General features: G+C 52.0%; 1 protein-coding gene across 3 annotated transcripts in view; it reads right to left on the minus strand.

Moving 5' to 3' along the window:
• The window catches only part of Lgr6 (leucine rich repeat containing G protein-coupled receptor 6), a 121,899-nt gene extending 98,547 nt beyond the window's left edge, over positions 1-23,352 (minus strand). For 2 of the 3 annotated variants that reach the window (XM_029539190.1, XM_021198354.2), the window contains exon 1: positions 22,992-23,352. In XM_029539190.1, coding sequence (XP_029395050.1) covers positions 22,992-23,203 — 212 coding nt within the window. In that variant the 5' untranslated portion in view covers positions 23,204-23,352. Of the gene's footprint in view, positions 1-13,402; positions 13,484-22,991 lie in introns of those variants that run through there. The other variant, XM_029539189.1, reaches the window with a different exon arrangement.
• Between the last annotated feature and the right edge of the window lie 1,908 nt (positions 23,353-25,260).

Raw genomic sequence — 25,260 nt, forward strand, 5'->3', positions numbered from 1 at the left:
ACATCTGCCTAAGACAATGAAGGACCTGTGATCCATCTTCAGCACCACAGTAAGTGATGGATACAGTAAAGACTAAGAGCATCATCCCACGTGTCTGCAGAGGCCCCATCATGACAGGTACCTTGCTGGCATGGACACAGCAAAAGCAGATCTGGAGAGGAGCAGGGCTACCTGGGGTCATGCTGCCAGTTCCGGCAGTGCCCTAAGAGCTCTGAAGTCCAGAAAGACCTCAGGCTTTCCAGTGTGGCCTCCTCGGTGTAGTCTGTTCCCTGAGATGAACCTCCTATCAGAGAAGGAAGATCTCCTGGGGCATTATCTTCTTAGAAACCCCAGACACACAGCAGGACACCAAGTTCTCTTGGGTTTTGCAGTTTTCATAAATTGCCAAACAAGGGAGTTACTTCCATCGGGGAAAATGTATCTCTCTATCCACATGACGGCAGATTGTTCTCTTGGGCTTTGCACAAACTCCTATGTGAGAACAATGTTGTGCTTTTAAATAAATGCCTGTTTGCTTTGTTTTGTCTTTTGTCAGCTCCCTCTTTGGTAACAATGCCTCCCAGCCTGCCTAATGGTGCCAGGAGGACCCCTGATGGGGGGGAAACCAGAGTGGGCAGGGCGAGGAAGGGAGAGGCTGAAGGGCTAGCAAGGGTTTGGAGTGTTATGAAGGGGACTCCCAGGAGACTGCCAGGAAAGAAGACCTTTGTGCAAGTCAGATTGTACCAGGGAGAAAGCTGGAGACCCAAGGCATCAGCAGGTGGCCTAATTAATTAAGGTGGAGCTAGGATAAAGAGAAGGGGACATTACTAAAATTCAGGTGAGATAGACACACACACACACACACCATTTTGTTTGTACTTGTGGTTAGAAGATCATACTAATTGTCACATCACCACCAACACCTCTGTGGGTCAAAGTCTGGTGGTACAGATAGGAAGCAAAGGACAGAAGAAAGCTGGAGAGATACCTCCCTCTCAAAATTGCTAGATATGAGAAATTGTGGTTTGGTGTACCACCATACCCGGGCTCCCCCTCTTTCTTACAGAAAGGGTTTGGTGGTGGTAGTTGTTGTTATAGTTGTTGTGGTTGTGGTTGTGGTGGTTGTGGTGGTGGTGGTGGTTACTGTCCACTCCTATAATTCCAGCACTTGGGAGTAAGAAGTAAGAGAATTGGGAGTTTGAGGCTAGCCTGAACTACAGAGTTAGTTTCAGGACAGCCTGGGCTACATGGTAGTTCTCTGAAGAAGAAAGAGATACCATGTCATGTCACAGCAGCAGCAAGCTGGGGGCCTGGGCACCTGAGAAGAATGAAGAGAAGGAGCTTGTGGCTGGTTCTAACCCTCAGAACCACAAGGCGATGTCTTTGGAAGGAGCCAGGCTCATCCCAAATGAGCTGACCCAACACTGCTTCATAAAGCTGCTAAGCTAGACCCATCCACAGGGCCTAAAACTCCACGCAGAAGTGCCACAGAAAGTTAACTGGAAGGTATGATTTCTATCCCCTTTGCCCTTCCCTGAGACCCTTGATAAGGCAGAGGGAGCTGCTCCCAGCGGTACTCAGAGTCGGGGGACCTTTCCTGGGAGCAAAGCATGGTCTACGGGTTGCTCAGTGCCTGCACACTGCCCCTCTTGGCTCCTTCTTCCTTGCGAGATCTAGAACAGCCCATCACTCTGTGGCATTTCGTGGGTCAGCAATGGCCCTGCTACAGCGAGCCTGAACTCTCCCAGGCCCTGAGACTCCGTGTAAGTGAATTCACCTGTCTCTGCCTTGCCCTCCTCCATGGTAAAGAGCTGGTGCACCGTAAGCCAACAGACATCACCTGTGAGCCTCCGGGCCCACTTCCCCAGCTCCAGAGCTCCAGTCAAGCCGCTTGGTCACGCAGCTCCCGCTTCACAGTAAGTATTTGTAACTGGCTGCAGCATACAGGCACTGTGCTTAGTGTTGAAGCCACAGAGCTCGGCAATGTGTGTGCCCTGTCCTGTGTGAGCCAAGTCTACAGAAGACAATGGCAGCAGAGTGGACAATTAAAGTGTGAGTGGCCAGGCCTAGGGCTGGGGCTTTAGTCACGGGCTTCTCAGACTAATCCCTGTGGCTTTTTGAGTCTGGTCCCTGAGGCTGCAGTCACATGGGCAAGCCACAGGATCCTGTCCTTGATTAGGAGCTGTCATCTCCTACCCTCCGATGGCACATTCCTGTGGCTGCTCTCCCTAAACAGTCTGGGAGTTCCGCCACAGAGCCCAGTTCTCTGTCCTTGCCACACACGCACATGCCGGCTTCGAGGTCCGTTTTCTTTTTTTTAGTTTTGTGTGTGTGTGTGTGTGTGTGTGTGTGTGTGCTTGTGCCTGTGTCTGTATGTCTATCTTTCTGTCTGTCTCTGTGTGTGTGCCTGTGCCTGTGTTTCTATGTCTGAGTATGTGTGTGTGTCTGTCTGTTTGTCTGTCTCTCTCTCTCTCTCTTTCTCTGTGTGTGTGCTGTGTCTGTATGTGTATTGTGTGTCTGTGTATATGTCTGTGTGCCTGTGCCTGTGTTTGTGTTTCTATGTCCGTGTATGTGTGTCTGTCTGTCTGTCTGTCTCTCTTTCTGTGTGTTTGTCCATGTGTTGTGTGTCTGCCTGTGTGTGTGTATCTATGTGCCTGTGTCTGTATGTGTATGTCTGTATATGTGTGTCTGTCTCTCTCTGCGTGTAGTGGGATGGTTATGTAGGTGACCTCAGAGGTCAGAAGAAGGAGTATTGCAGGCAATTATGAGACACACAATGTAGGGGCAGGGAACGGAGCTCAGGTCCTCTGGAAGAGTAGCAAGCACTCATAGTCACTGAAGCATTTTCTAGTCCCACAACACTGCTGTCATCTGAGGGGTAACCCACGGAGCCCTGAGAAACTAGGTCTCCTACAACTTGCCAGCTTCTGCACTGGCCCTTATTTTGATCTCTAGCTCCAGCTACAAGGCCATCATGGCTGTAAAATCTAACTGCCCTTGCATACTAGAACCCTTAGACTGACCCTAAGTCTTAAGGAGGTCATACCAAGGGGCCTTGACAGCATTCCATGAAGGAAGAACTGCCCGGGCAATCCCTGTGTCTTGACTCTACTACCAGATTCAACAACTAGCGCTGAGCAGTGTCAAAAACATAACGAAACAAAACAAAACCCAAAAAACCTAGCTAGAGAGGCTGCAGCAACAGTAACAGCGAGGGGTGAGGGGTGGAGTCTCACACAGCTGAGGCTACTGTCCTGAGCTCTTTATCCCCAGAGCGTCTGAGTGGGACACTAATATAAGGCCCCCCAATCCATGGTCCTTAGCTGTGTTCACACAGATGGAACTTCCCCCATCCGGGACAGGAGGGGTCTCTGGGCTTTCAGTAGTGGGTGGGGAGCAGGATAGTGGCAATCCCGGACGCAGTGGGAGGTTGGGGAGAACCTTCGCCACCCGTGTCACACACACTGAACGACAGCACCACGGCACCAACACCCTCCCGGGCGGGCCAACCTGGCGTGTTCAAACTGAGTCTGAATCTGGCGGGAGTGCCCGGGACAGCTGCCTCTGCTGCCGCCTGACCCACCCCACCCCCATCCCGCATCAGCCTCCCCTCTTCCCACCCAAAACGCGGGCACTTTCTAGGTCTCATTTAATTCGACTTTTTTTTTTCCGGGCAAGGGAATATGCCCACGTTAAAGAAGGAAATAGATACTGGGAAATGCCACTCGGTCCCCAGATCACACAGCCGCTGCTGCTACGAGAACCCACGCGGTTTAATTCTGTTGCGCCCGGGCGCACCTGGAGACAAGGACAGCCAGGAGGGCGCCACCTGTGCGGTAATCTTGGGGTTTCTTTCCAGGGACCTTGTGGCGCTTTCTGGAGCTTCGCGCCCTTCCCCTCCCCCTCCCCCTCGGCCCACCTGCGTGCACCGCGCCTGTGGCCCCGCCCCTGTGGCCCCGCCTGCCACCGAGCGGCTCGGCGCTCTGAGCTCCATCCAGACCCTTAGGCCTTCTGTGCACTAGTACCCTTGCCCATTCGGCCCACGCTGAGCCACTCTGACTCTGTTGCCTCTGCCTGCGTGTCCTTCCCTATAAGTGGAGCCCCACTCACCTCCCCCTTTCCTCAACCTTTTGCCTATTTGGATCACCGCATTTGTAGAAAGACTAGACGAAAGATCCGGGTTCAAAACTCCTTCCCGACAAGAAGTCCTTGGCATTGAGCCCCACTCTTGCTCACACTACAGTTGTGCTAGCATTCTTGGCCATCCATTATGGAGCTCTCTATTGTCAGATACCCACTTTGTGGCCTGGCACGGACACTGACTAGTGTTTGGATGGTGTTAAGCCTACTTACCCTATGTATGCCTCACTTTGGGGGTCTAAGAAAGGTTGTATAATAGTCCCTCTTAAGTGAATCGCTGTGGGGTTTAAGTGGTAGAATCCAGGTGCGTGAGGGTATTAACTCTGCCCACCAGAGGCGTTTCTTCCTTCAGGGGCATTCACACATACCACCCCCAACGCCTCCATCAGACAGACGCGGCAAGCCGCAAAACAGCAGCAAGCAAAGATGGCAAGGTGGCAGGGGAGGGCGTTCTGGGTCAGCCCTGCCCTTAGGAGGCACCAGCTGCTGCTTCTCTCTGTGGTGCCACCTGCCTCGCCCCTGATCTTCTCTGCCTTTGATCTTCTGATCTCTGGCCAGGGTCTCCCAGCCAAAGGCATTCCTGTCTTCCTGTCTTCCAGTCTCCTCCAAGGAAAGGCAAAGGGCTGGGCTCGATCCATGCCCCAGCCCCTCCCTCCTTCCCTCCTCCGCTCTGTGGAGTCACGCAGGTCCTTAGATCAGGTAACAACCAGGTCCACCTAAGGTGGCAGGGGGTTGAGAGTGGTTTGGGGAAAGAAGAGAAAATAAGAGAGGAAGCCCTGGCTCTGGGTGCTACTCCAGCTAGGCTCAGCATCTTAGCTGGACCAGACCCCTATGGAAAGGTTCCCAGGGCCAAGGTCTTTGTTCTCAGTGTCCTGGAATGTAAATCCCTTGTTGAGTACACAGGAAGTGTGTATGCCTTGTATAAAAAGGAGAAAGGACGATTCCAGGACCTCAGGAACCCTGGGTGGGGGTGGGGACTACAGATCCACTCTGGGCAGAACTCAGAACACTAGTGCTAGGAGACTCTCAAGAGCCTGTGGACCACCAGAGAGGACTTCCTGGAGGAAGCTGGATCTGGGAGCATAATCCCCATCAGTAAACGCCCAGACCCAGAGCTTGCTGAGGGAGAAATTAAAGTAGGAGCACAGGGGATAGTGAGATGAATAGTCACACACACACACACACACACACACACACACACACACACACACACACACAGTTGTATGGCTACCTAGAAGTTGTGAATATGAGAATAGGTCTTTGTGGACGCAGTGAAATGACACATTTGAGATGAGAAGTCCATCCTGGACCCTCCCGGGGTGGGGGGGCTCAAAAGTCTGTAGATAGTTAGTTGCCCTTAATACACACAGGGGCAGGGGAGGTACAAGAAAAGCAGAAATTATTCCCATCCCATAACAGGTGAGATGGGTTCTTCTCTAGAGCTGCCACAGCAAAGGCTTCGTCATTCGGGGCTTCTGGCTCAAACGCTGGTGGAGAATAACTTCTGTTTTAAGACACCAGCTCTCTGGCATCTTGTCGTGGTAGCTACCGGAAACTCACACCAATGTCACGGGCCTGTCAGGTGGGACTCAGTATGCACCCTCCTTCACGCTGGGATCCTCTGCCCTCCCCCTCTGCTAGCCCCCATCATGCCCCTCTCTTGGTACCTCAGGCCAAACCAGCAACCAATCTCATTGTTTCCACCTACAACAGTCACTCCACCTCTTGAGACTCGTCCTGGGACCACTCTGACCCAGCAACTCCTGTCCTGGGCATTTAACCAACAGAAGTGCATCTGTGTACTCATTAAACATCCACGCAGAACAACCCTTAGCAGTGATATCCATAGCAACGCCAGCAGCATCCCCAGAATGGACAAAGTGTGCCATATTCATCTGTGTGAGGCCCACACAGCCATGAGGATGAACAAACCAGGGCCAGCAGTCATAGGCAGGAATCACAAACATCCTGGGGAAACCACGCCAGATTCAACATACCTCCCCTTTCCGTAAAGCTTAAAGCCAACGCTGAACTCGCCATCCCTGCCGACCCTAGGAGGAGATGGTGACCAGAAAAGGGCATGGGAGCAGAGGACTTCCATAGAGACGATGGTGTTCTGTTTCTCTGAGTGCTGGTTACACAATGTACTCACTGGCAAAAATTATGAAGCTCTCAACCTATGCTGCGTACTGCTTTCTGCAATGTGTATCATTCCTAAAGGCTAAGGGGCCGTTTGTCCTTTTGTGGTGCTAAAGATGCAGCCTATGGCCTGGCACATGGTAGGCAGATACCTACCAGTGAACTATCCCAAAGCTAGTTTTAAAGCCTTTGGGTGGGGGCAGGCATGGTGATACAGATCTGTAATGCCAGCACTTGGGAGGCAGTGGAAGGAAAAGCATTATTTTGCCTAAATAATGGATCTGAGGTCAACTTGGGCTATCTATCTACAGACAAGACGATTTCTAAAAGTCACAAAATGGGCTGGGGGAACAGCTGAGATGATAAAATGCTTGCCATATGAACAGGAGGCCCTGAGTTAGGATCCCCAACACTGACATAAAGAAACCGGGTGCACCTGCGGTCCTAACACTGAAGAAACAAGAAGGGGCTTCCTCGGGCCTGCTGGGCAGCCAGGCCAGCCAAACTGGTAAGCTCCAGGTTCAGTGAGAGAGTCTTCTCTCACATGGATGGATGGATGGATGGATGATGGATGGATGGAAGGAGAGAGGGTGGGGCTGGAGAGATGGCTCTGCCAAAGCACTTGGCAGTGTTCAAAGGACCTGCATTCAGATACTGACACCCACATGGTGGTTTATAACTATCCTCAGTTACAGTTCCAGAGGGTCTCATGCCATCTTTTGAACTCCTTGGCTACCAAACACACTTGGGATGGACATACCTACATGTAGGCAAAACACATAAAATAAAATACATTTAAATAAGGTGGTAAACAATTGAGGAAGATACGCTCTGGCCATTACATGCACGAGTATACAAATGCATATGTGTGTATACACACACACACACACACACACACACACACACACCACTTTCTACAAGTCTTCCAGGAGAGGCTGTTGCTCTTAAGATAAAAGGCCTGAGTTTAGTTCCCAACATCCACATCAGGTGGTGACAAACCACTTGTATGTAACTCCAGCCCCAGGGGATCAGACGCCCTCTTCTGGGCTCTCCAGCTACCTACACACCGGTGGCAAAGACACACATGCACAGGAATAAAAATAGATCTCTTTAAAAACTAAAGATAAGTAACCATCTTCGATGAGGTGCAGCCTGGAAAATGGTCCCCTCTCTGCCCCCTGGTTGGTGTGGGTACTCCTCCCGTGTCACCTCACTGGGCTAAAGTGCCAGTGTTTGCTTCTGTGTCTTGTTTTCAACTTTCTCCTCTGTGTACGCTTTGCACCTTGCATGAACTCAGGCGTGTAACAGACCCTTAACAAACACTTGAGCTTCATCGGCATGACTAAGGCATTAGTACCCCCTGACTTTGCTCCCAGAGCTCCCTGGATTTCACAGTATTTCACGAGTCACAGTTCTCCTTCCCATTGCCCCCCCCCACAAGGTATCTCCTGAGTGTCCCTATGACCAGTCCTGTACATCTCCTGCCTGCGATTTAAATGCCTAGGATAGAACTTCCTGACCTGCCAGTCTGGGGTCTCTCTAAATACAGAATGCAGCTCATCCTGGGTCTTCAGAGACTAAGCAAATGTCAGGCACACCCTTGGGATCCAAGTGCCCACCTACTTAAGTCCCCAGAACCGTCTACCCAACCCAGCCTAGGGCGGGCACGTATCTTTGTTCATCTTAGCCTGCTTAGAACAGGGTGGAAATTTTCAAAAGAAGTCTTCCTTTAAACATAAAAATAAAGGCAATGAATAGGAAAGGCCACAGCCTCCGAGTGAAAGGCTTTATAGAACAGATGGCTCACTCTAATGAAACCCAAGCCTGGCCGTGAGCTGGCTGCCTGGCAGCTTTAGAGCTTCTCCACTGCGGCTCTGTCCTCACCGCAGCCGTCTGGGTCGGATGCCACACCTCAGGCTCCTGCCCACAGTGGAGCCAGGTTAGTGCCACCACCTGTCTGGAGAGGGCTCCCTCGATCCCCACCCTGTCTCTCCAGAACGTCCGTCCGTCTGCTCCGGTCTGAGCCTGTTTCTGCTCTGTAGCTCCTGGCATCTGGCCCTCCGTGCGTTCATTCATTTATACATCTCTTCCTGAATGCCACATGCACTGGGGCTTGTGTCTGCCTTGGGGATACCTCCAGTGTGCTGGTGGCCAAGGATGTCTTCTTGGGGCTCTCACCCTAGTTTAAGAAACAAATATACTAGAAAGAGTCCAGGTGAGGGTCCCAGGGTAGTGTAGGATGCAGAAGGGAGCCTTCTCCAGCGCAGAGGACTGGGGAGGCCTTTCTGGGCAACCCTGAGCATCTGGAATAATCTGATCTTTTCCTGACCACCTCCAGCATCTCCCAGATCTGCAGGCTTCTTGTCTGAACCCGTTTCTTAACCATGGTCTTGCAGTAATTCAACAGTGACAGCCACGGGGCTCTTCCTTCCCATCCTGGTCATGAACTAACAATGCCTCAGCTAAGCAAGCAGCTAGGAGAGATCTGGGACTGACTCCCTGGTTAGTCTAGGCTCTCAGTCTAAGAAATCTAGAAATCCACGTGTCCCTGCCACCCCAGAACTGAGATTATATGTGTGTGTCACCACACCTGGCTTTTTAGAAAGTGTTGGTGCTGAGGACCAAACTCAGGTCCCGTGCTTAGACAGTCAGCACTGTACCAACCGCACCTTCTCTCCAGCTCCCGGAGACCTCTGGACTCTGTGCACACATACACATATGCACATGCATGCATGCACGTGTGTGTGTGCACATACACACACAGAACAATCTCTGAGTCCAGCCTGGGACCCGGTTTTAAACAGAAAAGACTACAGACCATTTCTGGAGTTTTCCAAAGGATTCCACACTCCATCGGCAAGAGACTGGTGTTTTCCACCTCTCTCGGCAGCACCTGCTCTTAAGTCTTTGTAACTTTGACTGTATCCTTTCTTTGTTTCCTTGACTATTTTTTCAACCACTATTTTCATCCTAAGAGTTGATCCCTTTGGCACAGTACTGTGTTAACACCTCATAGTCTAGCCTAAATAAAGCTCCTGGCCAAAGGGCCAGGCAGAGGCTAAAACCCTGTCTCACTTCCACTTACCAACTCTGTCCCTTTACATGTATGTGATGAGGCCACTTGTGTAAGCCCCCCCCCATGCTAGCTGCAGCCTGATGCTACAAGGATGTGAACAGTCGTGTGGAAACAAAGAGGTTCTCGGGTACTTCATCAGTGGGCAGACCCTGGGGGATGCTGAGTCCTGTGGATGGCATCTCTGAAAGCTTCCATATTCCTCTTAGACAAAACAAAGCAACCTGGTCCATCTCACTGATGCCTTTGTTACTAGCAAAGCGGGGACTAGCTGATATCTCTCTCCCTAGTCTAATAGGAAAGCTGGGGAAAGAGGATAAACTTGGGGGACAGGGCCATCACAGCCAGTGGGGGGGGGGAGAAATACTAGGAGGCACTTTCCAGCATGTTCTCAAATACCAAAGCAAGTGTGTGTGGTGGTGGTGAAAGTGGAAACAGGGTGTTGAATGATCTGTCCTGCCCATCTGTAGACTCCAGTTAGAGCTGAGCAAAGCAACAGGTGGGCTCTTCAGGCCCAGTTCCAGAAGTTCTAGATGTTCCTCTGTAGCTACACTCTTGACCCCCTCCCCACCATCTGAAGCTACAGGGCCACCTGTCCATCAATACCAGTCATTCGAGAGTTGACCAGCTGGGAAGTGCCAATGCTAACTCTACCACTAGCATGTCCCTGGGCCCAAAATGGTACCCTTGCACTACCATGCTAATATGTCAGGTGAATGTGGGGCAGATGGGGGAAGAATCTGTACCCTGGGCTTCTGCATTCAGAACACTTAGGCATAGTGTCAGAGAGAGAGAGAGAGAGAGAGAGAGAGAGAGAGAGAGAGAGAGAGAGAGAGAGAGATTGATTCATAGAGAGAGACAGAGAGACAGAGAGAGAAATGATGGTCATACCCTATCCTAGCCCTTGGTATCTCAAGTCTCAGGGAGTGAACATTGAAAGGAGAATTGAGGCTGGGTCCTCCTACCAAGTCCCCTCTCATTGGGTCTCTTACACTACCTCTCCCCAGCTCCTCTGCATCCTTATTTATCTCTATAACATCTGGGGGTAAGGAACTATTACCTGCAGGAAATGGGCCCAAGGAGATCTGGGTCTTGGCCAAGACAAACAGGCATGAGTGGTAGATTCCAGCCTAGGACCCCTGGTTCCAGTTCCACAGAAGAGAGAACAAACCTAACATTCCAGACAGGTAGGGTCAGGGGAGCTGCAGACATAAGCGGAGGGTGCCTACTGATCCCTTCACATTGCAAAGACGGGCACTGTAAAGGAGGACCCAGTGGAGAGCAGGGTGAGCCTGCAAGGTCGGGCAGCCAGGGTGGAGGGCTTCCCACATCTGGAAGCTCAGGCAGCCAGGATGGAGGGCTTCCCACATCTGGAAGCTCAGGAGTGCCTTCCTCCCTGGGGGGACTAGGGACTGTCTATTACACAGTGTCCTCTTTATCCAAGAGGGATACATTTCAAGATGCCTAAGATCTCATATAATATCAAAGCCTATATACTACGGACATGTTTTATATACATTATTAATAAATTAGGCACAGTAAGATACAATAAAACAAAAAACAGGATAATTATAACAATATACTATAATAAAAATTAAGTGAATGTGCATACATTCTCTCTTAAAAGAAGTTTATTATACTTTTTTTTTAATTTAAAGGAATTGGCAATTTCCCTGTTCTTGCACTTGGGGCCATCTTTACATAAAGCAAAGGTTACAAAGCCTGCTCGCCCTGCAGGGTCCTCACAGCTGAACTGAGCAGCAAAGGGTTACTGAGTGACTATCAAGAAGGTGCATACACAGCACAGACCCCTGAACACAGGATGAGACAGAGCTCTGCTGAGATGGAGACAGCACGACGCCATCATGCTACTGAGGATGTCACACGATTTTAAACGATCAACTATTTATTTCTGGAATTTTCCAGGTAACATTTCCAGGCCTTGTTTGGCCACGGATAACTGAAACTGCAGAAAGTTAGAACCTTTAATAAGAAAGGACCACTAATACTGAGAATTAATGCCATGGTCTAGTTCAGCTTTGCCTGCTACCAAGTACACACTCAAGAAATATTTGTTGGTTGAAACAAACGGAATGATTGTTAATGTCCACTAACTGGTTATGATGTGTCAGTGGTCCTCACAACCCCCATGTGGTATGTATCATTATTAATTCCATTTTATAGGAAGAAGCTAACAAGATTCTTTTCCTGAGTAGTGAGTCAGGGTCTAAACCCAGACAGACTGACTGCTAGGGGGGGGGTGGTGTGCCCTTAACCAAGTGTGTTGGCACTTGGATGGAGTCTGCAATACAGGATGCCCTCTCTCTCTCTCCCTCTCTCTCTCCCTCTCTCCCTCTCTCTCTCCCTCTCTCACTCTCTCCCTCTCTCACTCTCCCTCTCTCCCTCTCTCCCTCCCTCTCTCCTCTCCTTCTCCCTCACTCCCACTAAACAAATGCCTTTCCATCAGAGCCCTCAACCTATCCCACTTGGACTGCATGTGCACCCCTGCCCATCTCAGTCCAGCATACTTCATAGCCCCGGGCCCCTGCAGATGCCATTCATTTTCATTTGTTTTGTTTTGTTGAGACAGTTCTCTGTGTAGCCCTGGCTGTCCTAGAACTCTGTCTGTAGACCAGGCTGGCCTCGAACTCAAGAGATATACCTGTTTCTACTTCCCTAGTGCTGGGATTAAAGGCAAGTGCCACCTCCACCCAACCAGCAGGTGCTGTTCTTAAACTAAAGATCACCTGCAACCTGGAGATGCCCAGTCTTTCTCTAATCCTAGACCCCTCTGGCGAATCTGGACAAAAGCTCACATCTACACCACTGCATCCCACAGACAGATGTCCCTTCCTTCCATCCCCCAACCATCAGACCCGAAGGGGCCACCACCTTGGCAAAGGGACAGCAATGTGCCTACCGGGTCACAGGTCCCGGCATCTGTGAGGTCTCTTTCATTGTTCCATTTTACTTTATTGTTACTGTTGGTGACATTCCCATGCTTAATTAATAAACTAAGTAAGATTCTGAAATGGAGGCTAGGTCAAGGTAAAAAATTACACTCATACACACACACACACACACACACACACACACACACACACACACACACACCATCCCTACAAACCAGAGTGTGAGGCTCTGATGGCCTAAGAGCCCAAGGGGGCTGCACACTTAGCAGGATCCAGTGCAAAATAAAAATGAAAACCTCTTCATTCCAAACCTCTCATGTGGCAATAGCAGAGTGCTGACCCCAGTTAGAGCCCTTCAAAGCTGTGCATAGGTGGCAAGTGACTGGTGACTCACACGCTGATGTCCAGGTAACTCTGTTAGAGGATTTGGGTCCAAGGTGGAGTCAGAGGTACCTGACTCCAGTCCTCTGGGGTTCTGAGTACCTACCTGTCCTCAGACAAGCAGAGTGGGAGCCCGGGTCCTGCCCCAATTCTCTCTTGCTTTTGTCCTAAACAATGGCTGCCTGCCTTCCTTGTCTCCTCCCTGCCTCCTCGGCTTGGTCCACCACAAAGGCAGGGGATTTGTTTACAGCCCTTCCTGCCTCAACTCTTGCAATACCTGGTCACTGGATCCAGCCTTCCCATCCTCAAACACCCTCCCTGCCCCAGATCTAGAGCTGGCAGGAAGGAAGCCAAGACCCAATACCTAGAGGTGGACTGTCTGTCCGCGGCCCCATCCAGAGCGCCCCCTGCAGGTAGAAACCCATATTATGGGCCTGCAAGCAAGCGTGAAGGCGGAAGTCTGACCGGAACCTGAGTAAAGAGACCAGGGATCGGGATCGTAGACCGGGCCTGCAGGAGACTCCCTCCCAGTCTAAAGTGAAAGGATATCAGAGTTAAGAGCCCCTTCTTTCTGAGGCCGTGAAGCTCTGAATCTGATAGCAAAAAAAGCCCCATCAAAGAGACGGACTCAGACTTGGAGAAAGACAGACTCACGCAGACGGTTTCTAATAATACCTAATATTTTCAAAGAAAATAAAGTCACATTCCCTGTGTGAAAAGCACTTCCCCTGGGCAGGCTCTTGCTTCCTACAGCTCAGCAGGGAGAGACTTACACTACCTGGCAAACAGTCCTCATAGATCATCCACTCGAGGGCCTGTGGCTTTTCTTTCACACCACAACTGCCTCTCAGGGGGATTCCCACATAAGACCTTGGTTAGTTCAGCGGAGCCTGTCCTCTGCCCGGCCTGCCCAGTGCATGTGGTTATCTGACCCCGCCTACCGCACTTCTCACTTCCCAGAAGGCGTGTGCGTTATTTGTGTTTGTCTTATCAGCCTGTTTGAGCCTCGGGCCCAGAGGAGACCATGCATGGACTAGGAGTCCAAGCTCACCTTGGCTCTTTCCCTCCCATGTGTATCTCCATAGCCTCATCCTTTCAGATGAGATAGTAATGGTCTTGTCCTCACATGGGAAGTTCACTCAACCCCATGTAGAGCCTCTCAGGGAGCAAGCATTCTGTCTGTGTCCGGCCAGTCAATGAGTGAGTGAGTGTTTACTCCCCAAGACAGCCTGTGAGTTCAGGTAGCTCCCTTACTGGCCATTAACAAGATGGGGAGGGGTGTTTACTGCATGACTTAGGGTGAGAAGTGTCACCAGAATTCACATGTCGCTAGGCTTCAGCCTACGCTCCTGCCCCCTAGCATGCCTGGGGAACACAGAGCAAGCCAGAAAAGCCTGGAGACCTATCAGAAAGAAGCCACAGAACGGAGAGGCTCCCTCCTCTAGGCCATGTTAAAGACCTTTCAGCAGCAGCCGCTTTGGGCCTGCTTCCCAGGAGCCGGTGGTAACAGGTGGGGTGCAGTCCAAATCCCAAGTCACAGTGGAGTTGCCATCAACCCCGGTTGGCTGGGGCTTGTGCCTCTGATTCCCCTGTTTATTCCTGAATAAGGGGACACACTCTTGCCCCTTACAGAGAGCCCAGCAGTCTACAGGGTTAGATTGAGAGGCAGTGATGAGGAATCTGCCCACACTGTTCCTCTCTTTCCCCTGCATTAGCCATTGGCTTTGGCCTTGGCCCTGGAGACCACATTCAGACACTGGTACAACAGGAGCCACTCAGCACCTTCCTGTGTGCTGCCACCTGCCTCAGGCTGGATACTATCTGGGGGACACGTCCACCTTCCCCAACACCTCTAAGGCCAAAAGGGATCAGATAAGTGGCAGAGAGAGAGAGAGAGAGAGAGAGAGAGAGAGAGAGAGAGAGACTCTGTTCTCAAACAAACCCTCTGGATATCACCCTTAGCAAAGTCCTAGACAGACAGACAGACTCAGTTTCTCCTTCCAAATGCCTCTCCCAAGGGAACACCAGAATCCTCACTACATAACTGCCTCGTGTCAGCCATGGCGGTGTGCCAAGCACCGTGCTGAATTACAAATGTCTGTCTCAGAGCCTGGTGTGCTTGTTTCCAGTTTAGAACTACAGAAACAGGCCGGCAGACGTAATGAAACACACTGGTACCCTGGGCGTGGGCACCATGCTCTCAGGAGGCTACTCGGAGAGGGTGGGAAGCTTTAGACCATCTTAGGCTTTAAACAGGGACTGGATAGGTGAGCCACTGGTTAAAAACACTGGCTGCTCTTCCAGAGGACCCAGACTCCATTCGCAGGATCCACCTAGCAGCTTACAACTGTCTGTGACTCCAATCATGGAGAACTCAGTGCCACCTTCTAGCCTTCATAGGCACCAGGCATATACACAGTTCACAGCTATGCATGCAAGTGAAGCAAATATATACCTAAAAACAAATTAAATTTAAAAGCCAAAAGCTAGAAATGTAGTTCAGTGGTTCTCGTCTACAATGTACAAGGCCCAGTCCCTGGTGAATGCACATACACACACACACACACACACACACACACACACAAGGAAGGAGTTCTTTCCTTCTACAGCAGTGGTTCCAGATGTGCCAGATGTTGCCTGGGGTTGGTTGGCAGTGCTTGCGGCCTGAGAAGCACAATTGATAAGCCCTAGCTGATGAACACCTCCAGTCCTTTTGTTTGCTTTACATGTGTGCCCTGTGGAGGAAAGGCGCTTAGTAAGCGCTGTTCTGGACGGAATCTCCGGCCTCTGAGAGCTGTACAGAGAGGCAGTCAGGAATGTGCAGCAAAGCACCAGTGTATGCTGGGTATCAGGAAGGATCCAGGTAAGCCCAGATTTCTGGCGGCTGAGAGAGAAAGACTGTGAATTCCAGGCCCGCCTAGACTATGCGGCAAAACTTTGCCTCACAATCAAAACAAACACAAAGAAACCCGGACTTGATTGGATACTCTCCTAGGGCTCGAGGCTTTCTCTTCTCTTGCAGGGTCTTCTGCTGGTGGAGAAGATGCTTCAAGTGCCCTGGTTTCCGCCGCCTCTTCTCCAGGGTTTCCCTGACCGCACCAGGCGTCTCTCTCGGAGCACCTGCCAACCTCACTATCGGTTCTCTGAGGACTGCTCCTAGGAAGATCTGCCTCAGTGCCCCATTTCCCATAATTGCACCCAGTAGGTCTCAGTACACAGTAGGTCGCTGACGACACTGAGGATAATGTCTGCTACAGCAAATGGTCTCACCCTCCCCAGCTACAGTTCTTCCATTGCACCGAAGCCCCAAACCTTCCCCTTCCATCAGCTACCACAGACGGGTCCCTAGAAGTCATGCCCTGTGGATGAGATGGAAATGAATCACAACCTTGAGGAGACTGGACACAGGCCTTCTGGGGCTGCTTAAGCTGGGTTTTAACATGCTCAGAACTCAGCCCATCCTGCTGGAGCTCAGAGCCCTTCCGATCTGACCCCTATGCAGTATTATCCAAAGGGGTTAGGGAGAGCTTGCTCTGTTGAAACCGAGGCAAGGCACGGGGGGGGGGGGGACCAGCGAGAGATCTCAGACTCCAAATCCCTCATTCTCCTCTCGAAAGCCCCTCCCTCCCAGGGTTTATTCTAGATGCTTCAGGTAACGTGCTTGAAAGCAGCTCTTGCCATGGAGCGACTAACCAGGACGTGCCAGCAGTTGCTGTGATTGATTTAGGAGTGATGGCAGGTCCCTAAACGAGTCTCTCCAGGACCATCAGGTGCCATCCTGACTAGGCCCCAGACACAGCCCTTCCTGGGGGAATTGGTGTACTTCCGGGGTAAGGTCACAATCAAAAAACAAACAAACAAACAAAAAAAAAAAAAACTGAAAACTGTAGCAAGTAAGACATCGCTGCTGCACCTAGGAGCAGACGGGAGCGGTGGAAAGCCAGGGACGTAAGTGCTACAGTGGCCACATTTCCATTAGTCAGAGGGGCCTCTGATCTAGATGCAGGCCACAAGTCCCTTGGAGGTCTCTGGAGGAGAAAAAGCCTGGCAGCTGAGAGGACTGGGAAGGGACACAAAGAAAACCTCTCCTCTGGAGGTACCTTGTCTTTGAGCCGCCCGCCCAGCCCCCACCTGCCCGCCCGACACCAGCCCGCTGTGGCCTGCTCTGGCATGGCTCCGGGGGGCTCGGTGCCAAGCCCTGAGCTTTCCCCCCACCATGTCCTTTCACTGCTTCCAAAATAACTCTTCGCTCACTGCCCAAGTTTGGCTTCTCGGCTGTTTTTCTCCTCCTGGGACCTGTTCTCCCATGTCTGAAGGGCAGCAGGAGAGACCCAAATTATTGTTAAAAATTGGGGCTTGCCATTTCCTTACTTAGCACAAAGGGGCTCCCACAGTTCTGAGAGCCCCTAAATCAATAAGTCTATTCAGTTTGGCTAACGAAAGTTATTTCCAGAAGAGGGAGGGGATGGCCCCCACCTCCTACTCTTGCACCTTCCCAAGGTGACCAAAGCCCCAGAAGGACTCTTTGTCCTTGGCTCTGCTCCCGGGAGAGCCAGTTACTAGCCTAAGGTCACACAACCCAACAGGGGTGAGCGAAGAGGGGCAAAGGGCCCTTCCAGGCACTCTCGGGGAGAGACCCAAGCCCGGGTCCCAGCACCCCACCACTGTCCTGAGGCCAATACCCATGAAAATGTCTTCTGGTTCTGGGGGAAAGCCAGGTTCTCCAGGCAGCCTGACCTGAGAGCCCAGACTCTTCCTCTTTGGAGAGTCTCCCATCAGGCACTCTTGGCTGCTCCTCCAGGCTCAACACAGGGTCACTTCCTCCATTGCCCAGCCTGGAGCCCAGGAGCAGCCCGGATCCCTGGAAGGCCCTTTCCCTGAAGGTCAGTGGAGGGAATTAGTGAAAAAAGAAGTCAGCGGGAAGGAGGAGCCCTCCGAAGGGCCCCAAAAGATGAAGCTCTGGCACTACAATCATCGCCCTTTCTGGGCCTCTCGGGGCACTTGCAGTTGAAGTGCAGAGAGAAAAAAGTCCAGCTGATGCTCTTTGAGTGCCCGTACTTAAAGTGCTTGTGAGAAGTGTTACACGTGTTTCTTATGTCCTGTGCCCCATCCATCTTCTGTCACCTGTGAGCCTGGGCCAGAGCAGGAAGCAGGCTGTGGCACAGGAGACCATCCAGAGGGTGCCCAGGGGAGGGGGAAGGTGGTGGTGCTGAGCGGGCTGGGGGCCAACTCCCTCTGAGCCATGCTCCCCCTGGCAACCCTTCTAGGTAGACACAAGCAGTATTTCCATTTTAGGTTAAGAAACTAAAACTTTGGAGCTAAAAACTCTCCCCACGAGTGGGGCGGTGGTGGCACACGACTTTAATCCCAGAACTCGGGAGGGAGAGGCAGTTGGATCTTTGTGAGTTCAAGGCCAGCCTGGTTTACAGAATGAGTTCCTGGACAACTAGGGCTACACAAAGAAACTGTCTGAGAAGAGAAGAGAAGAGAAGAGAAGAGAAGAGAAGAGAAGAGAAGAGAAGAGAAGAGAAGAGAAGAGAAGAGAAGAGAAGAGANAAGAGAAGAGAAGAGAAGAGAAGAGAAGAGAAGAGAAGAGAAGAGAAGAGAAGAGAAGAGAAGAGAAGAGAAGAGAAGAGAAGAGATGAGAAGAGAAGAGAAGAGAAGAGAAGAGAAGAGAAGAGAAGAGAAGAGAAGAGAAGAGAAGAGAAAAGAAGAGCTCTGCCCACATCAGGGTTGCTGGTGTTGATCTCTGGAGCCTGATAAGCTACCAATACCCAGTGGCACCCATGTGGGCCCCTTCTCCTGTGCCCCGTCATCTTCTGTCACCTGTGAGCCTGGGCCAGAGCAGGAAGCAGACTGTGGCACAAGAGACCATCCAGAGCGTGCCCATGGGAGGGGGAAGGTGGTGGTGTTGAGTGGGCTGGGGGCCAACTCCCTCTGAGCCAGGCTTTCTTCTCCGCCGGTGCCCCACCCAGCCGCGCCCGTGCCCACTGCCGCCAGAGCCCAGAGGTTTCCTTTTTCTTTTTGCCTAAGGCTGTCTCCTGCCTTTCCTTTGAACTGGGGTGACGGCTCCCCCACACAGCCACTCTCCTCCAGCAACCCCCCAGGCTCTTTCAACAAGGGAGGGCCCAGGGGACCCCACTTCCTGAAATTGCTCCACCCCTCCCTTGCTTGCTTGGTCTGGGTGCTGCCTGAATTCTCTCTCTCCCTCCGAGATTCCGCACGCACCAGCTGCCAAGCCCTCTCCCCAGAGCTCTCCCTGTTCCACCCCGCAGCGAAGGACCCAGGGTTTCCAGCACAGAGATCCAGAGAAACTCTGGGACTTACCTGGGGGGTCTCCCACCCACTGTGAGACTGGGGATTAGAACCTACATAGCCCTCATCACAGCGGAAGTGCAGAGGCTGGACCAGGAAGGGAGCCTCAGAGATGAGGAAATGAGCTGACAAAGTGATACCCACACACACCCTCCCCAGGGCCAGTGTTTGCCAGCTGATGCTAAGTGAATCTCATCTCGTGTCCCTCCAGGAACCCATCTGGGGCAAGCTGGAGAGCAAGCTATGGTCTTCCCGTGGTCACTCCCCTCCCATTCCACGAAGTCTTGAGACCCTACCAGCTGGTGGGGGCAGCTGCAAAGGTTTTCCCCAGGGTCGCTACCATTGTCTTTGTGGCAGTGTGTTCTCCCGCCACATACACACAGCCCTCAGCATACAGAGACTGTTGAACAACTCCCATAGAAGGCTGCTTTGCTTTCCAGTACTAGCTCCAGCACCTCCGCCTCCAGGAAGTCTTCCAAGACAACTAACTGCCTCCTGGCTCCCTGGTGACAACACTATTAGCACTGTGCTCTTCCAGACCCTATACCTACAGACACCAGCTCAGTGAAGCCACACAGCCACCATTTGAATCAGGTATTAGATTCATTTATAGATGGAGAAACCAGGTCAAGTTATAAACCAATATACGTGCCCAGCTTCTGCTAGCACTGCCCTTCACATCAATGCCCTTCCTGTGTTCTTCTGATGATACCCTGCCTCCACCTCCATCTGTCTGGTTATAGACATGCCTAAGCAATGGCGAGAGATTATCCTGAATCTACACACACACACACACACACACACATAGGCACACACACACACGAACACGCCCACACACCTGAACTTTCACACAAACCCAGTGGTTATTCTGGCTTGAAGGAAGCGAATTCCCTTTGAGTAGCCTGGCATAGAGCAAACGTTTTGGCAGCAGTGAGTAGCAAAACGGATGCCTAGGGGTAACCCACAGTGCCTGAGCCTTGAGAGTTTACAGCCAGAGGTACACACACACTCTCCAACATTTCTCAGTGCCGAAGGCAAACAAGAGACTCCACGTAAATCCCTGGATTCCCCAGCTCAGGGTGCCTTTGCCTAGCAAGCACATGCTACGTGTATATTCCTGTGACTGCACGTGCTCGGGTATGACAGGGACACCTCTCATTCCCGTCCCCATGAACTGCAGTGCCCCTGAGCCAGCGGAGGCATATTCCTCTCCATCTCTTTCCGTAAGAGGCCTCACTCAGGGAGACACACAAAACCCAGCAAATTTCCCTGAGCTTCACTCCAGTGAGAGTGTGGGAGGAGCCCTTCTAGAGACACTTGAAGTACTGTGTATAAATGAATGACTCCTAACTTTGATCAAACAGGGCTGGCATTGGGCCCCAGACTGTTCATGTGTTTTGGACTTGTGTATCAAATAAATAAAGACTTTCTGGTCTCCCCTGGAACAGGAGCGGAGGGAGGTGGAGGCAGCCACTTCATGACAGGCACTGGCTAGAAAGGGACCTTACTATCCCCGGGTGGGAAGCAGACGCCACGTAGTTTTATACCAAAATTCTGTCAAGGAAGCACTAAAAGGGACCTAGGATGTCTTCCGTGGCCCACGGGCAGGTCTTAATACTGCCAAGAAGGGACAGGGTCCCAAGATATCTCTGCCTGGCTCCTTCTCACGATCTCTCTCTCTCATTACCTTCAAAGGCCTTTGCTGAGCTAGAAGGATATAGCTCAGAACAGTGATGTGTTTGATGCACAGGCATGAAGATCTGATTTCTACCCCCAGAATTCATGCAAAAAAGAGTCAGAATGGTAGCACACACTTGGTCATTCCCCAGCATAGGGTGGGGAATACAAGCAGATCCCTGGGACTCCCTGCCCAGATCATGCAATAAACTGCAGATTAGCATGGGACACTGTCTCAAAAAACAAAGACAAAACCAAACCAAAGGGACAGCTCCTGAGACGTGACACCTGAGGTTGACCCCTGGCCTCCACACACACCAAACATGTACCTACAGACATGTGTACACCAAAATAGATACACACACTTGCACACTCACACACACACACACACACACACACACACACACACGTGTGTAAAATGTCCTTGCAGCTCCCCTGAGAAAGCAAAGAGGGAAGGCTCCACCTCTGAGCCACCTGCAGATAGTAGAAGCCCCTCCTCCACCACCCACCTGGGACCCCTGCACAGCCCAGGCATGAGGATGGGCCTCTCCAGCTCCCTGCCACGCTGCGGATATTGCTGAAAAAAAATCTCCACATCACCTAGGACCCACACCCGTCCCTCCCTTCTCCTACCCTCAGAAACTCAAGGGTTTCCTTGACATTCACAAAGGCTCAGGGAGAGCTCAGAAGCCTTCACCTCTTCTAACCCAAAGACGCCCCACATATCAGAGGGCACTGGGTCAAAGTGTCACGGAGCTGTTGTCACCGTGGAATGGGGGATACTTGGATCCTCAAAGTGAAACTCTACCCTTACCCCCAAGTCCTGCCAGAAAAAAAAAAAAAGTCCACAGATTACTCTAGAAAATTTTAGTTGCTGAGAAATGTGGCCTGACCTGCCACCCTCTGAAAGGTCCTGTGTCCTCTCTGCTCCTTTAACATGGGCAAGAGGCCTCTTTTCTGCTGTCCTGAAAGACTCAATAGAAGTTATTTCTAAACTCTTTTTAATCCATCTTCCCTGTTTTCCAAAGAAACAGTGTCATAGACCTCTAATGTATAGAACTGCTAGAAATGGACCTTTTGGGGGATGACGGCGGTGGGCCAAGACCTGCTGCTCTCTGCTTGGTGCCGGGCACCCTCACAGCTCTGCTGTGAATACCTGTGCCCACCTCTCCCATCACCCTCTGGGCTGTACAGGACTTGGTTTGTCCTTCTGGAATATGAGTGTTTCTCTGTTCCCACAACTGTTTCTTTTGGAGTGAAGAAGGATATTGGGGGGTAATCGCCATATGGAGGGACCCCCACAAAGGGTGCTAGCTCAGGATCCCCACTCTTACCAGGACACCGCCTTCTCAACGCACCCTGGCCCCACCAACTCTATTGCCGAGCCTCTGGGGACAAACCTGGCCGCCTCTTCCTCAGCAATCCTCAATTCTAGGACCCCAAAGCTGAGAGAGTCTCTCTCAGGCCGGAGGGAGCTCTGGTCAGATTTTCTACCTAGATCTTCCCACCTGCTCGCCTTCTTCTAAGAGATAGCAGGGGAGGCCAGGGGGTTTCCTCTCCCTGCAGCAGGGGTCAGGGCCAAGTGGTCTGGGCTATGCTCCCACCCACTCCTGCCCAGGTAGTGATCAGCTACAACTTCTGGCTCTCCCGATTCTGAGACAGCTACCCCCAATAGGGTCCCCTTCGTGCACCACCTCACCCCAACACAGACTCTAAAAATGGTTCTCTGGTTTTCAGTCTTGAAGCCTGCCCACAAATTAGTGTCTCTAACACAGCCTCCTGGGACATGATTTCAGGGAGGCCTGGGGAGGGGGCAGGAGACCTCCACACAAGAAGATGGTACTGGCAGAGTCCCTAACTAAAGAGAGGAGAGCTGTGTGGACCCTTCACCAAAGCCCCCCTGCCTCAGTGGGGCAGTGCCGCTTCCTGCTGTGGTGGAAGAATCCATTTCAGCCCTACCAGGGCACCCTCCCCTCACCTCATACCAGAGCAGTAACTTTTGCCTTCATCAATCCTGGGCAGTGTTCTGCTGAGGAGGACAGCAAAAGAATATACTGTCACACACACACCATCACACACACCATCACACACACACACACACACACACACACACACACACACACACACACCACTTTCTTGCTTGGCGTTCACACTGCACTTCACCAGGTCCCACATTAAGCCCATAGGGGTGGGGAGAAACACCTGGGAAAGGGAGCAGGGAGGCCCAGGCTCCTGCCTTCTTGCCTCAGTTTCCCAAGTTCTAAGACTAGCTTCCCAGTCCTTCACTCCTGGGGATGCGTATGTCCAAGGGCACCAAACGAGTGTCTGCGGGGCAGGCGGCCACGAATAACAGGGACCAGCAGGTGAGTACTCACAGGTAAGCCGTCAGGGGGTCCAGGTCCGCAGGCACCACTGAGAGCCCGAGCTCGGAGCAGTCAGCGGACAGCATGATGCCGTCCTCTTGGCAGTGGCAGGGAGCCGGGCAGGCGGGACGTCCCGGGCCAGGCTGGGGGTCGCTGCCCGCGCGCGCTGATGCGCACAGCGAGGCGCAAAGCCACAGCGCCAGGAGCCCAGGCGGGCTGTACATCGCGGCGGCGGGCTGCGGGGCACCTGGCGGGCGCTCGGACGGGCGAGCGCACGGAGCTGTGCGCGCGCGGCTCACCTTCTGGTCCCGGGCGGGCCGGAGGGCTGCGCCGTCGGTGGGCACCGCCCCCGCTCGACTTGGCTTGGGCGCGGCGGCGGGACGGTGCAGTCAGAGAGGGGCAGGCATTGTTGAGTGATCTTCGTTATTCAGTTTCACAGGCTGGGCTTGGCGAGGGAGGGAGACACGGGGGTGGGGTGGGGGGGGCTGAGAGGAGGAGTCAAGGAAACTTTCTACGCTGCGGCTCGCTCCCCTTCCCTCCTTCCTTCCCAGCTGGCAGGAATTTCATCGGGGGCGTGGGGTAGGAGGGGGGCGGTGAAGAAAGCAAAGAAAGCTAGGAAAGGCCAGCACATCAGAGACCTGCACTTGTTTGGAAAGGGTGTCCCAGAGCTTGAGCCTATGGGGTCGAATTCCTCTTGACTTTGGGAACAGCCACAGGGTCTCAAGGGACCAGAGGCCATCAGAGAAGGGAAGAAAAGAAAAACAAAACAAACAAACAAAAAACAGAATTCCACAGACTGGAGCCCCACTACCAGATTTTAGGCTAAAGGAAAAAGAGACCCGAGAGAAAGAGATGTTCAAGGTCACATGGCTGTTGGGGACAGCCTCAGAACTAGTTCCCAGGTCACTCCTCCTCCGCACCCATTCGGACTAAGGAAAGAAGAAGGTCTTAAGGAGGAAGGAAGTGGTCGCAGGTTGGTAGTAGGAATGAGGAGGAACCCCCTCATTGAGGAGCCACTCCTCAACACCAAAGCAACTGGCGTAGATTCCACCAGATGCACAGGGCATGGAAATGAACTCATGTAGACTATAAGATCTGAGGTCTAGAGATCACCCTGATCCTTGATCTCCCGGACCCAGGACAGCAGAGGGGCTGCCCTCCTCACAACTGGTTGCCAGAGCTTGCCAGCGAGTCGGCTGATTGGCGCCACCTGGAGGTCCAGTGCTACAGATGCAGCTCAAGCACCTTAAGGGCCGGATTCCATCTATAATCCTTCCCAGGACCTTGGAGAGCAAGGGCAGTGATGGCTAAAACTGAAGTCAAGTCTCAGCTCTCTTCTTAGGCCAGCCTGGGCTAGCAGTGCTTCCTTCTCGTGTCCTTTTGCTTTCTCTGGTCTCCAGAGCTTTCCCTGAGCCAAGCCCCAGGGTAGAACTAGACCAGGTTGGGAGCAGTTTGATTCCCATGGTCCACACCAGAGACATGAAGACCATGGAGGTAGCCAAGGTACCCTCCACCTTCTACTTCTCTATCCCAAACACTTCATCAGTCCCTCTCCATCCTTGCGGACGCCGCAGGGCCAGCAGAGAAGAAGCTACACAGTCAAACCAAGAAGCCAAAAGAACTGCTGTGTTTCCAGGACTCCAGCTATGATAGAAGTACAAGATGAGCCTGTAAGAAGGTCACAGGATGGCCCTCCACAACCACACAGACCTACAGCAGAAGACTCCTCTCTATTTGCCCTCACTTACCCCTTGCCTTCACCTTGGCTCTAACCCCCCATACACATATGCGCGCGCGCACACACACACATACACACACACACCATTCATGCTGCTTCAGGTCCCCAGCCAAAGTGGGAAAATCACACTTGGGCCCCATTCCACCTCTGGAGCAGTCTTCTGAAGTGGGCTTGTGCAACTCAGAGCTGAGTGTCCAGCCTGCCCACAGGATGGAGAGTCATCCTGGGGCCAACTCCTTGGACTCCTGAGAAATGGAGTACTGAAGAAAACATTAATGTTCAGTCCTAGGGGGTTCACACGAACCTATTTTCACTTTGGGAAAGCTCCTAGCTAGTAGAAAGCCCCACTTTTTTTAAAAAAAAGTACACTTATTTTGTGTGTGGGTATGGTTGTAGAGACGGCTCAGTGGTTAAGAGCGGTTTTGGTTTTTTGAGACAGGGTTTCTCTGTGTAGCCTTGGCTGTCCTGGAACTCACTTTGTAGACCAGGCTGGCCTCGAACTCAGAAATTCGCCTGCCTCTTCCTCCAGAGTGCTGGGATTAA

This window comes from Mus pahari, chromosome 5 (genome assembly GCF_900095145.1).
Source record: "Mus pahari chromosome 5, PAHARI_EIJ_v1.1, whole genome shotgun sequence".
Classification (NCBI taxonomy): domain Eukaryota; kingdom Metazoa; phylum Chordata; class Mammalia; order Rodentia; family Muridae; genus Mus; species Mus pahari.